Below are 14,570 nucleotides of genomic sequence, written 5' to 3' on the forward strand. Positions count from 1 at the left end.
GAGTGAGCTTTGAGCTGCTGCCTCCTGCTGTTCTGAACGGACAACAAACAAAGCAGCACTGCTGGTCAATATGAGAGAGAACTATGATGATTTTATTGCCTTTTCATGGGATCGCAAACATAAACAACCTTTTATGGTTTTTGTGGAAGATGTTTCTATTTTAATGTATCCAGGTGACTTATGGAGGCTTTTTCTGAGGCCAGCTGAATTTTCACAGTAATGGAAGCAAACCAAATCAGTAAAATCATAAAAGCATTGACCTTAAATATACTCAATTGTTTTGTAGAGGGAAGATCAACTAAAGTCAGTCAACAATTATTGTGCATTTGTTACTGCTAATGACTACCCTCACATACCCCCATAGTTGAGACAAAAACAATACTTATCCCAGGAGCTGAAGTGGAGGTGTCATGTGGATATAGTTTACATGTATGGTGGGGCTGAAAATACACAAAAACTTCATCAGCTGTTATGTTTATAATGCTGGGTTTTCTGACCTTTTTCTGTCCAAGCACTCATACTCAGATACATGTTTGAACACTTGTTCTTCCCCCTTTACGCTGCAGCATTACACTGAATTATTCTTGACCCTCCCTTCCTTCCTCTCCTGATATACCAACAGAGAACGCCCAGGGTGGGTTTCAGAGGCCAGAGCAAAGGAACTGCCTGATCATCAGCTTCAGACAAACAGAGGCAGAGCAAACACACCCACACCCACAAGTCCATAAAAACCTGAAGTACCCCGTGTTTCCTCAGAAGTCTCAGTCCGCGTCCCAGCATCAGCACGCAGTAGGTGGGTTTCAGCTCGTCATCTCATCAGAAGCAGATACTCCGAGAAAGAAACTGATGAAAGATGTGCGCTCCTGGGAGGCCAATCACTCTTGTTCTCTTTTGCCTCTTTGGCTCAGGTCAGTGAAACAACTTGATTGAGTGCTATGAGAAAGTGTAATAAGATGAAACCGCTCGGTGTAGAAACAGATTAGATGATACAGAGAAGACATCTGAAAGTTGTTTTTAGTCTCGTGTTGCTACAAAGAGTAAAATCCCTTCATAGCAGTTTGATGATGGGATGCTAGCATTGCAGTCTGTATTTACTTTTTGTTGTTGTTGTCGTTTTTACATTTTGGGAGCACTAAAGAGGAAAAACTCTAGCTTACAATGCCAAGAACTCAAATCAGTCATTAACAGGTGGCATCTACAGCAGCTTTAAAACAAATCTTTACAAAATAATTCATTTTTAAGTAAGTTAAGACTGCTACAGTCTTTTAACATAGGAAAGGGTCCATTCAGCATAAATTGTGCTATAATTTTGAGGTTTTATAAAAGCTTATTTCTCATGGTTACATACCTTTAACATTTAGAGTGCAGAAATGATGATATTCTGCATTCCTCCTTAGATAAGACTGTCTGTGTAAGCATAACTGGAAACAACTGGTAGAGTGGCAAGTAGGAAAAATAACAATAAATTCTGACAGGCACCATGCCTCTGTGAGTGAGATCATCTGCTAGGCGAAAGAACAACCTCAGGATTAGGTGGAACAATGGTCAATTCAAAAGAGGAGTGAGTTCTTCTGACTTGGGCAGGGTGTCCTTCCTTCCTCAGAGGAACACACTGGGTGTATTCAGTGCACAATACACAATAGATCAGCAAAAACGGTATTATTTCACAAGATGGCAGAATTCAGTTGACCCTTGCCTGTGTTTTGTAAAGACAGGAGAATATGACTCGTGAATTTGTAGCTTACAGTAGCAAAGTTAAATACATGAAGAGATGCATCACTGTATTCATGTTTAATATTTCATTAGCATATCAACATCATGAATGCTTTAATAGTACTTTAAGATTTTCAAACCACATTGAATACAAAATACCAGCTGTGACAGTGTGAATGATTTGTCACTTCAGAAACTAACTGCCCCAGCATTCAGGCTGCCCAATCACACTGCAAAAATCTAAAGAAAAACAAAAAGATGAGAAGAATGTCAGGGCGGAGGGTGGGGAGAGGAGGAGGACCCAAATGCAGACACAGTTAGAGCAGGAGGTGAAGGAAACCTAAACTTGTTTTATTAAGGAAAACGTAACAAAAAGTGTGGCCAAGCCAGAACACCATGAAACTAAACCAAAGAAATAACAAAAACCTGACTTTGACTAAGTACACGAACCGGGACTGAACAGAGAAACACAAGGGGACAACGGCGAGGATCTGACATCGACTGAAACAAGCAGGGAGAACAAGACTAATGATCTGATAAACAAAATCACAAATAAAGACTAGAAAAGGAATTGCACGCAATAAAAACACGACTAAATAACAAACAGGAAAGAAACAAAACCCAGAATAACCAAGACAACACCAAAGTCCACAAAAATCCACAAACCCTAACATAGAGAGCTGATTGAAATTCACAAGTTTGGGATGTATTTATGCTGTATGACTCCACACATCCAGTCAGAATGTGTACATTACTGAACTATTAAAATAAAAGTTTTTCAAAACCAGCCTGATGCATCCATATACTACGGTTGAGTATCAAATTTCCCCTGCATGTAGACATTGAATGAGACTCAAACTCAAACTTTTGAGACGAGGTTTTTGTCTCTTTCTTTAACCCATTGAAAGAATAAGTTGATACACAGAAGAAGAAGCCGGGAACACCAGAGATGAACCACATGGTATAGTGTTCATCTTAGCTGTAAAGAAAAATAAAGAAGGCAAACTGTCCAGCTTGATTAAATGTACAGACCTGTAATATTTTCCAATTTAGTGCTTGACATGAGAACAATTTGCAAAAAAATACTAACAAGCTGAAATTTGGCATTTCGCTACCAACTGTAGAGTCAGACATACTTTGGTCCATAAATCGACTCCCCACCTTGAAAACCCTGATCACTTAAACAGTTTACAGCCAGTATATCCTGCACCGACCTCAATATAAGACACAGACAGCAAACGCTGCAAAAATCATCGAAAGTTTTTATGAACAAGGTCTTCGTAAAGTGGCTCGAGGTGAGGTGAAGAAAAGTAGAGACTCAAGTTTGGACTACCTTGGAAAATCAATCTTTTTATTCATTTGGTGTTTACTTTCAGATCCACTCAAAAGGCAATCAATATTTCAATGACATCATTCTAAGCTAATGGTATTACTCAGGTTGTGCGTTTTATTCTAATTTTTTTTGAAGCTATGACACAGTTCCGTTCAGCTTCCCTGGGGCAAGACTTCTGAAAAAAAAAAAAAAATTGTAAGGATAGATATGAAATACTTAAATACTTAAAAAAAAAAAAACTTCAGTTTTACTGAGCTTTTACTGAGTGGCGAAACTCCTCTAATACAAATGATCTGGAAGGAGCCATATATGCCATGTGTTTACATTTCAAAGTGATTTATTGTGTTTTGCTTCCTCTCTCACTCCCTAACTAACCCTGCCCTCAGCTACCTCATCCCCTGTCATTAGTCACACACTTGCTCCACCTCCTCCACCACAAATTTCACCTCCATCCCCGACCTCCCCAATCACCAGCAGCTCTGGAGAGTCCTCGGAAGGAGCAGACTGCCATCTGAAGATATCATCCTCTACTCTTGTGGTCAGGTATGGCAGGAATGACTGAAGCGTGATGGCTCAGTAATTAAAAAGTCATTTAACCAGAAACATGCAAATGTGTCTAAATAACAGACTCATAAGTGTAAATTAAGATGTGCACAATAGTAAAGACGTGAGGAGTGAAGCTGCGGGCAATACCCTGAGAACACTGGATGTGAACAAAAATATCAAGCTCACCGTTTTCCCTTTGCTCGTAGCTCTGTTTCATCAGCCATATTATGCCCTTGACAGTATACCTGTTCTGTTGCCAATACCCGTTTAAAATAGTAATAAAGGAGAGAAGAAAGATGAGCAGTTCAAGGAACACAGATTGTTTTATTTCTTTATTTTTTTTGCCAAATGTTATTTACTCAAAGAAGTCAAGCAAGCACAAAAAGTCTTCCTACTGGTTGTACCACTGGTCCCTGGTACCACTGCTCACATTTTCCATGTAAAATAAAGGCCTTTTTAGAAGTCATGACATGGCTCGAGTGATCAAGCCTTTAATGGGACATCACACTGTCGGATAGATGCACACATGAAGTCATGCCTGAAAACCATTGTAACAAAATGTTACTAGGTTATTATCAAATTGATCTGGAAAAATAACTTGTCTGACTTTTACATAAAAACAAGCAAGCTGTTCATTCTAAAGACACAAATTCATTTTCTAAAATGAATGACAAGGCTACATGTCGGAAAGAGAACGGTGACATCTAACCACCTGTAAACTCTCCTGGCATAGGTTTGGTGATCCAGTCAAAGCCAACTGCTCAAAACAGAAGATTGGGTTTCCTATGCTTGGCTGGAAAGTCTCACAGGTAAGGAACCAGCCTTGCATACATACCTTTATGTGTGTGACTTAACCCCCTTTTTTTTTTTCCCCAATCATAACTATCATATATTAAATACCGTTCAGTCTTGAGGACAAGTCAAAACTGATTAAAAAAAATAAATAAATCATTTCTCTGAGTTATACCCCACACATCTTCCACCATCACCCAAGAATACCCTCCAGCCTTAGCAGAACTATAGAAACTGTCTCCAGGACCACATCCAAGTTCTTACAGATGGTTGAACATTTTATTATCGGACTGAACTACCAATCATATAATCTATTGTATTTTCTTTAATGAAATATTCGGCAGCTTTCTGATTAGTTTCCGTTTTCAAATCTAGGGAGCTCCTGAAGCAACAACAGAGGATTTTCTGGTCTGGAGTGTGGACAAGATGACCGACTGGAGCATCAAGCCTACGTGCTTTGCAGTCTCTGACCTGGGAGGGCAGTGTGACGTGGAGCTTTCTTTGATAGTCTACCGTGAGTTAACAGTGTTATCCTTTCGATATGCAAAAATCTGCATCTCTTTGGTGCGATTGATCGGCCACTCTGCCTCCACAGAGCCTCCAAATAGAGTCTCCATCAGATTCGTAAATCACACTGGGCCGATGTTTGAGGGACATCGGTACGTTCTGCAGTGCACAGTTCACGATGTTGCACCCGTAGAAAACATCACTGTGACCTTCTACAGAGGACAGACAGCACTGGCTCGACTCCAGTCCAACATCACAGAGAAGACACCAGTGAATGAGAGCTTCACTCTGAGCATCATCCCCTGCAAAGAGCACAACAGAACCCAGTTCTGGTGTGAAGCCAAGCTGGAACTGGGACCTGAAGGACCCCGACAGCCTCCAGTAGTGAAGTCAGAAAAACTCTCAGCACTTGTCCACAGTGAGTAGATTTATTGTTACATATTTAAAGTGCACATACATATAAACAAGACACTCCATTCTTACGTGCAACTGTATTCCCTTTCAGCAGAGCCACAGCTTGTTCATCCTACAAATCAGCAGGTGAAAGAGAGTTTACAGTGCGAGGTGAAAGGAAACCCACAACCATTAGGGGACAGTGGTAGGTTTCAAATTCAACTTATGTTTGAGAAACTTTTAATTACAAATGCTTACACTTTTTCTATCCTTCCCCCAGAGGATAAGAGGTGTTGATTTCACATGATCAAAAGGGGGAAACTGAAAGTCATCCTGTACTTATGAGATCACTTCCTTTTCCTTAGGGACTACAAACAGCAGTAAAGGATGTTTCTTGTTGGCTGCCCTTCTTGCTCAGATGATTAATTGTCTGTAAAATAAGCAAGAGGGATGAGTCACCTCTCCACACTGAACTTCTGCTGTGAGAACTGCTCATCAGGGAAGACATTGCTTTGCATCTCATCTCAAAATGGATCCAGTTTTAATTTGAACGTCTTTCTCTGCATCTTCAACGTTTCAGAAAGAAGCGCGAGTAGACGCAGAAAAAGTTCTTTCAGAGAGCTACTGGCCAGGTACACCTTCTAAGATTAAAGTTAGTTTTTTTTTGCTCATGAAGTAGAGTTTAATATTTTCAACATCAATATTGCTCTGAATGAATGACATATGTGTGTGTGTGTTCATACATAGTTCTGTTACACACTTCCTTTCAGAAATCTGAACTTTTGCATCATTTATCTGTGTAAATACTGGATGTTCAGTTTTTGGTCTACAACAATAGTGAAAAAATTAATAATAATCCTCCAACATTGTTAAATTGTGCCGTTACAAAATAAGTTGACAAGAAACAAAGCTGTACATTAAATAATACACAGAGTTGAATTATAATGTCAACCAAATCAAAAAAGGGCAAGAAACTAAGATGCCTGTATACATCCTAAACTAGTGCTTCGGTGGTAGAGAATAAATTGTCAATACTAATGTGACCTTCAGACTATGACTGTACATAATTTTGAATAAATATGAAAAATTAATCTGTGTCTGTATCAACACTATAACTTATTATATTAATTTCCTTCCAAGCAGTTTGACAGTGTGATATTCTATTAAAGTGAAAGAAAATCATTTATATGAGACATCTTTTTATAGGTCATTACTACAAGGTCATTTTTCACAAGGGATTCACTGAGTAGGTGTCATGGGGCTTGTCAGAGTCCGATGAAGGATGCGATATCAGTTCACATCTCTAAACAGATTGCTCTCCTCACTTTTACCTCACTGCAGTCTTACCCTCCCAGATGCAAGCTGACAAAACTGTTCACAAAAAGTCAACATTTTAGTGTTTGGTTGGAGTCATTTAGGATCATGTTGACTCCGTCACCCTGAAGTCTGCTCCGATCTAGAAAGATCAAAAATATAATAATCACTTTGACAAACCGTCCGGGTTGTGACTGAATATTTAGTTTTTAATCAAAAATGAAGCAAATTACTAGAATTTTCATATTTGCAGCAGCATTTGATACATCCATATAGTCAAGCTGCCGTTAAAGGGATAATCCGGAGTAAAATGCACTTTAGATCAATTTACAGGATGTTGGGAGTACATACGTTGAGTTGACATCAAAATCATGTCATTCGGATGCGTTTTGAGAATTTCGATTTGACCGTTTTTAGCCAAAAGTCGTTAGCCTGGAAGGGAATAGGGCAAATCATGTCACCGCTACAAAATGCTATTTTTATACCTCTTCTACAGCTCCAAACAACATAACACTTACATGGTAGTGAGTAGAGGGTCCCTAAAGCCAAACCGAAGTGTCCCGAGGTCTTCATGTGGTCAGATATAGAGTCCAGAATGAATTTAATCAAGCCAACCTTTCCGGAAATGTTGCTGCTGCAGCTACAGACCGTGGTGAAGTTGGTTTGAAAAAAAAGACACCTTATTTCCTTATTGTGAATATCTGTCGAATATCCAATATCAAACCAACTTCACCACGGTCTGTAGCGGCAGCTGCAGCAGACACATTTCCGGAAAGGTTGGCTTGATTAAATTCATTCTGGACTCTATATCCGACCACATGAAGACCTCGGGACACTTTGGTTTGGCTTTAGGGACCCTCTACTCACTACCACGTAAGTGTTATGTTGTTTGGAGCTGTAGAAGAGGTATAAAAATAGCGTTTTGTAGCGGTGACATGATTTGCCCCATTCCCTTCCAGGCTAACGACTTTTGGCTAAAAACGGTCAAATCGAAATTCTCAAAACACATCCGAATAACATGATTTTGATGTCAACTCAACGTATGTACTCCCAACATCCCGTAAATTGATCTAAAGTGCATTTTACTCCGGATTATCCCTTTAACACACAAACACCAGAGATGTTCAGGAGAATGTGTGGACAAATTCACAGTTGCTGTTCGCACATGTACTTCCCAGCAGGATATGTTCTGCTGATGATGCACATGTATGAAAGGTGAGGCAGAATATGTTGTGTTTATGTTGATACCACCAGATTGTATCTGAATCCACAACAGTGAGGAAACAGTAAGTTGAAAGCTACATATAGTCGGCAGAAGAACGAGGCGACAACTTACCAGCGTGCACACTTGCTTAAATGCGCCAGAGGAATCAGCCATTGAACATGGTCTTACTCAATGATCTTCTGGAGCATTTTACAAGGCAGCTGGCTGGAAAAATCTTAAGGGCATTTGTGTTCCCTCAGGACTGCAGTGCATGTGTGAAAAGGTCTTAGAGAAATGAGGTCCTCAGAGTTGGATGCATTTTCATAACTGAAACAAACATGGATAACTCAAAATTAAGTCTAGCAATTTAAAGCTATGTCCTGTACCATACATAGATGCTGCCAACTCATGAACTTTGACTATTATATTTAAGACCTATGCGAGTGGGAGTGTTCAAACAGTTCCACGTCTTCTGTAACTCTACACGAGTGCCACAAACCCCTTAATCTCTCTGGTACAACATGATTTAATTCTCCCAGGAAATGTTAGGTTAGGAAAGAAGACAACACTTACTTGTGGTCTGCAGGAGGAGCGGTCAGTGTGTAGTAATGTCAGCATCAGAGCCAATCAGCACCTCGCCAGGACCCTCACGCATTTCATGTCCACCCTGCGGCAGCCCAGGGAAAACCACCCGACACATTCTCTCAGGGAAATCAACTGGGCTGGACTGAGGAGGGGGAGGAGGAAGAGGAGGACTGTTGGGGTCCAAACCAAAGCTCCAGTGTTTTGCGACAGCTGCTGCCAAGAACTCTTGGGAAAGTGGGAGACTTTGCTCACGAGCCAGCGCTTCATCAGCAAGAATATCAAGAAGCGAATGTGTTGGAGCAGATGCGCCGTTGACTGGAGGTTTGCCTCCATCAGAAGGTGTTGAAGAACCTGCACCAAACTCCTTAATCTCACCCTTTAGCAAAGCACCACCCCGTTTTTCATCACCACCAAGACACACACAGTCGGGCATATTTGAGCCCTCGGTGAGGACGAGATCTGTTCCTTGGAGGTCTTCTGACAGTGCTGGAATTCCCTGAAGACTGTTGATGCCATCTGACAATTTGGAAGCACCACTGTTGGAAGATGCCCCCTTTAAACACTTGGTCTTGTTCACTCTGAACACACAAAAGAGTTTACAATGTCAGGAAATTGAGCTGTGATATCATTTTAACTGCATTCATGCTTATAAGCTACATTTTAGCTGGAGCATCATTCACAACTGAACTCACGGTAATGAAGTTAAGAGACCCAACCATTTCCTGCTCTCCCTCATCAGCGCCCTGAAACAAGAAAAGTTGCCAAAGGGTATATCTACATGTGCATTTAGGAGAAGAAAAACTTCTAAAAGTGTGGAAGTCAGCTTTTTAAGACTGCAAACCTAGACTGCATCCATCCTTTTGGCCATAGTGGTTTGACCTCATTGTCCAGCAGGGTTTTAAGGAACTCTTCAATCTCAGGGCCCTCTTTACCTTCATTTTTACATTTGTTCATTTTCTCCCTCAATACATGACCCAAGGACTTTCTGCGTGTGGAAAAAAAAGAAAGAGAAGTAAAGCAAAGTAAGTATCTCTCAGTCAGCTCTGTTTCATGAGTGAAATATGAACCACAGAATTGATGACCTAATCTCCTGATTCCATTTGAACAACTTCTTCGGACCTCCTTTTCTGCCACCCTTCTCCTCCACATGTTCCTCCTCTGTTGCCCTGTTAGAACGAGAGTTCCAGACAACATTAAGGCCGGCAAAATGCACTTGTGCTTGGCAACCACTTACTGAAATGCGAAAGAGTGAATTCTTTTTAATTCCAAGGTTTAAAGGAATTTTGGTTAAATTCATTAAAAATAAATAAAATAAAAAATAAATATTGCAGTAATTTATTCACCTAATGAGATGCAAGTGACAGGGCAAGTTAACAAAACTTAATCCAATAATAAATGCTGTTGAACTTACTTTGAAGTTTTGACCTGTTCGTACGCCTGGCAGCTTTCACTGAAACATGCAATCTGCTCAGGCATCGATCTTCCAATGGCCTCCTTGAGTTTCTGCAAGGGATCTTCCACACATGGCGATTCTTTCTTAAAAGTTAAAGAGCAAAGTCACATGCAGAAATCCTGAACATCTCATACTGCATACAATACGAGCTGAGCACTCAGCGCCTCACTCACCACATGTGTGATTAGGAGTTTCTTTCCTCGCTTGAGGAGTGTGTCTTTGCTACAGGGCATGAAAGATGACAGATGTCTGTACACCTTGGAGCGGAGCTGGCCACCCTGCTCCTGACACTGCAACTCAATACTGGATCAACACACAGGGAGCATGAAACAATGTACTTGGACAAAATGTTCAGTGTGGCAGATGGTTGAATAGATAATCAAGTCATCAGTATGGGCATTAATTCCCTGGTCTGCCTCCCTCCATGTTTAAGTGTCCTTTAGCAGGCCGCTGTTCATGCTTTCCATTATCCAAATATTCTTGTCAATGACCACAAGATTGAGCCTCAGTAATCGAAATTGTAATTTGGATACAAAGAACTAAACAGTTTGTAAACCAATAAGTCTTGGACTGTAGAGAACTCACCCCTGATCTTGTTTCTTAAACTGGTAAATTACTTAATTTTTTTAAACATGATTTCAACAATTTCTGGTGTTTTGCAGCAGCAGGTGGTTTTAAAATAGGTTCCTAGAGCAATGCTGGTTTAAGATGAACTACACTGATTTCTGTGTGCAGTGGGATAACTCACTCTAGAAGGATTGAGTTGATATCTGGATTGAAGAACTTAAGTTTCGACTCCCCCTCTGATATCTTAGCAGCCTTTAAGAAAAAAAAGCATTTTTAGATTTACCCTGAATTTCTCTCATCACAACAACTGAGTCTATCAGCATATGTGCACAATTCTTCACAAATAACTCAAATCTTACCACCATGAGCTTTCGAATGCTATCCTCCAGGCCTGGTGCGAGTCCCTCTGGCAGGGGGCCAGACTGTGTTGATGCAGAACTGGGTCTGGACAGGACCTGGGTTTGCTCTGGATGAGGCATCGGCTGATAGCTGGGCTTTGCATTTAGAACTCGTGCCTCCGCTTCAGGCAACATGTCGAGCCGTGTCTGATCATCCGTCTTGCTTTGAATCAGCTGCATCTCCGTTGTAGTTTGAGGAAGGGGTTTTGGTGACAAATTGTCTTCACTGACATCTAATAAAGAGTCCAAATCAATATCAAAATCCACAGTGCTGGCTGCTTGGATGAGAGCGTGGTCAGTGGTGGAGCCAATCAAACTGAGCAGAGGGTCAGTCATTCCAGAGCCGCCACCGCCGCCTGCATCTGCTGGGAACAGGGAGGGGGCTGGTGCACCCGGAACTGCAGCAACCTTCTCCATCCTCTGCCGTTCCTTTTCCTTTTCTCTTTGAAACTTCCTCAGCATGCTGGTGACACTCAATGTCTTCACAGCCTTTTTCTTCTTTTTGATCTTATTCTCATCACGTGGCCCAGACAAAGTTCTGCAATGTAAACACATTCTTATAGATGAATGTTCACACCAACAAAACAAGTTATATTTTATTCAGCCTCACTTTGGCTTCAGATCTGCGTCGCCTTTCGGTTCTCCACTCGCTCTGCACCGCTTCTTCTTTGGCTTATCCTGTTCACCATTGAGTTTACGCTTTCAACAATTTGTTACAAGGCGTTAGGTGTTGCGTACAGTTTAAAAAGGTCTAAGGCTGGAAATATACCTGCCGTTTCACCTCATAAGAAACAATCTCGCACTCAGCGTGACTCCTCACGTACTTTCCTTTTGTTGTACGCTTGTTACCGGAGGATTCCACACCTGATCACTCAGACCAGATAAAGCTGCTGCTGGATTTACAGGATACAAGTAGAAGCACTCTGGTAAATGGTAACCATGGCATCAATAGAAGAGGTTAGCATTTTCTCGATCTTAAGATCACCACAGAAAAAGCGACTGCATCGCAGATGGCATGCGAGAACCCTAAACCAAGCCAGCCTATGGCAATTATGTCTCACTCGTTCTGACAACGAGAGAAACTGATAATCAAAAACGAGCCCAAACAAACACCAAACCAACACAGGATACTCGAGGCAGCCAAGATAAACATGTATAGTGAACGGCAAGTACATTTCCAGCCTAATAATGACATCAAACTGTGGTGAAAACAGTTAGTGAATTACATTTTTTCATTTATGAAGCTGCACTGAGAACCTTTTTATACTAAATCGTCTCCCTGAAATTGACAGAAAGTCTATTTAAAAGTCATTTCCAAGATACATTACTTACTTTTGTGGGCTCAAATGTCCTCTCTGCTGTCGTGAGGGCATCAGTCTCTGTATCAGAGGCCTGGCGGAACTGCAGCACGCCTGAATTCACATAGAATCCACCGAATTTGGTTGTGATGGAGGACGGCACAAACTCATCATACTAGAGATGAGCCAGAGACGATGACACAAGATGAGCAACAGATTTCATAAATGTGAAACATATCCAGGTCAGTAAAACTCATGGGACCAAGTTTTAGAGGAAATATTGCATTCACCATTGAAGCAGCCTGCATTCTAAAAAATTTTAAAGGAACATTATTAACTGCTCCAGCAGTGAGAACAGCTTAAGCAGAGAAGTTCAAGTGGTGAGTTATGCAAATGCTCTATGGACAGCAACCTAACCAGCAGCCTTATGCGACATCAGTAGCATCCTGTACCAAAGCCATGCTGGAGAAACCGCTCCACGCACGTGTTAAATGTAAAACTGGACTGCTGTAAAACCATTTTGCTCAAGAGTCCAAGTAATTCGCCAAAGAGCTTTCAGCTGATCTAAAACACTGCGGGCAAGTATAAACAAGACAAAAAGAGATCATTTTTCTCCAGTTTTGGCCTCTCTACATTGGTTCCGTTAAATTTTAGAATAGAATTTAAGATTCTTCTCAATTCATATAAAATCCATAAAAGGCCAAGCTCCTTACAGATCTTATTGTTCACCCCCCCCCCCCCCAATCACCAAAAATTGTATTTGTCATTGCCAAAAGATCAGTTCCACGTCTTTGGAGTAGATGTCAGCATAAATCATGAATTACTATAGTAACAATGTTGTAGAAATAGAAAGGTGCCGCATCATACTGACTCACAGCCTCAGAGTTGTCAATGAAAGAATCCTCTTCATAACCGTACCCAATGTCAATCAAGTCCTGAATGCGGTCCTTTTTCTTATGTTTGCCAGCCTTCAATGAGAAGATTACAGTTATTCTTTTTTATTAAAGTTTTTTTTTGGTACCGTTTGAAAATGACAACATATTGAAGGGGGGGGGGATTACATACAGAAGAGATTTATTTACAAGTGAGTTAGCAAAAACAGCTACTCACGTATTTTTCCTCCAACTTTCTTGCAATGGCAGCAATTTCATCATGTTGGTCCTTTTCTCCCAGCTCAACTTTGCTCAGTTGAACATCATCATCCGTTTGGTTGACCTGACAATGTCAAGGTTCACATCAATTAGATCTTTGACAAAATGACACAAGACGCGCTGTTTTGAGTAAACAAACAAACAAACAAAAAAAATGAGCAGAAAGTTTTATGTTTTTTTTTGCAACTGAGATGACTTTTTGCATCCATGAAGAAAAAAAAAAAAAAACTATTATAATAGTTTGTAGGTTATATTGGTGAAAACAGCCAACGTCTGAGAAGATTTCTGACATCAAATAGACAAACATCTTCATAGAAGCAACTTCTGTTACCTGAAAGTATATTTGTCAATGGGAAAGACTTGAAATGTAGCCCCGCAATAACAATAATTTCTTATCTTTAGTCTGCAGCCCCACCTTCTTATCAACAAGCTGGCAGTAGTTGAACTCAGGAAAGGTCCGCTCGTCGGGCTCACTTAAAGCGAGGACGAGGCGGACTGTCTTGGCGTCACTGGGTCGGTTTGAGGGGCTTTCTTTCGCCTGCAGAACATCCAAAGAAGACCTTCTGTCTGAAGCGGACCTATCACCAAACGAAGTCACACCACAGCTCAAAGTGGTCAGCGGAACTCTCCGAGATTCAGCCATCGTCTCCAGGTCCACAAACAGTCTCTGTGGTTTGGATGGAGCGGGGCAGGAAAGGTTTAATTAAGCACAAATGGGTGCAGGTGTGCGCGTCACGTGACTCCCCCACTGCTCTGTCCTGCTGATTCATTTGGTCTTTATTTGATGAATTTCACAAAAGAAACAGATAAGTTTGAGATGAGACTTATCGTTGAGTGTTTTAAATGTTTGCCTCACAGCCGGTGCTGCTGTGGCATCTTCCTGTTTACACAGCTGACTGATTTTATGCGTAGCTTGTTAACCACAATTAATTTAGATTTAAAAAATGCTCATAAGACTTGTATAACGCAGGAAAGACGATTGGTTTGCGTGTTCTGATACAGGATAGTTTACTGTGTGCACTGTGTTGTAGTGCAATTGTTGATGTGTGCTTAAATGAGGCGCCATAAACAGGCCAATGAATTCTTCCATTATAAGCCAGATATCTACTATTACCTAAAGTATTAATTACGACATTGTGGATGCACGGAAACCTGTGCTACAGATGTTAGCCAGGTGTTAAAGTAGAACTGTTCATTTTAGCCTTTGTTCAACATTTTGCGCTGTGAGTTTGTTGCACCTGCGCCGTATCTCCCTGACCACAAGAGGTCGCTGAAGATCCGTGAGAACTTCGTGGAAGCTGAGGTATTTCAGGGGG

At 41.0% G+C, this 14,570-nt stretch overlaps 2 protein-coding genes across 3 annotated transcripts; one reads left to right on the forward strand and one right to left on the reverse strand.

Annotated features, from left to right (window-relative positions):
- The first annotated feature begins 677 nt into the window (after positions 1-677).
- On the forward strand, positions 678-6,375 carry LOC142378993 (intercellular adhesion molecule 2-like). Of its 2 annotated transcripts, none has more exons than XM_075464034.1 (7): positions 678-908; positions 3,433-3,589; positions 4,326-4,401; positions 4,760-4,898; positions 4,980-5,309; positions 5,400-5,489; positions 5,650-6,375. In XM_075464034.1, exons 1-7 carry the CDS (start codon positions 854-856, stop codon positions 5,718-5,720), a joined length of 918 nt encoding a protein of 305 aa, XP_075320149.1. In that variant the 5' UTR covers positions 678-853; the 3' UTR covers positions 5,721-6,375. The 2 variants fall into 2 exon arrangements, with proteins under 2 accessions (XP_075320149.1, XP_075320148.1); XM_075464033.1 differs by having other exon boundaries at positions 680-908; positions 5,397-5,489.
- Positions 6,376-8,397: 2,022 nt separating this feature from the next.
- Positions 8,398-13,897, reverse strand: LOC142379156 (ubinuclein-1-like). The gene is given in 12 exon segments (XM_075464290.1): positions 8,398-8,965; positions 9,080-9,130; positions 9,229-9,372; positions 9,470-9,553; positions 9,799-10,143; positions 10,589-10,659; positions 10,767-11,343; positions 11,416-11,504; positions 12,138-12,278; positions 12,979-13,071; positions 13,214-13,318; positions 13,670-13,897. Coding segments are annotated over 12 exon segments (2,496 nt in total).
- Between the last annotated feature and the right edge of the window lie 673 nt (positions 13,898-14,570).

This window comes from Odontesthes bonariensis, chromosome 4, assembly GCF_027942865.1.
Source record: "Odontesthes bonariensis isolate fOdoBon6 chromosome 4, fOdoBon6.hap1, whole genome shotgun sequence".
Lineage (NCBI taxonomy): Eukaryota > Metazoa > Chordata > Actinopteri > Atheriniformes > Atherinopsidae > Odontesthes > Odontesthes bonariensis.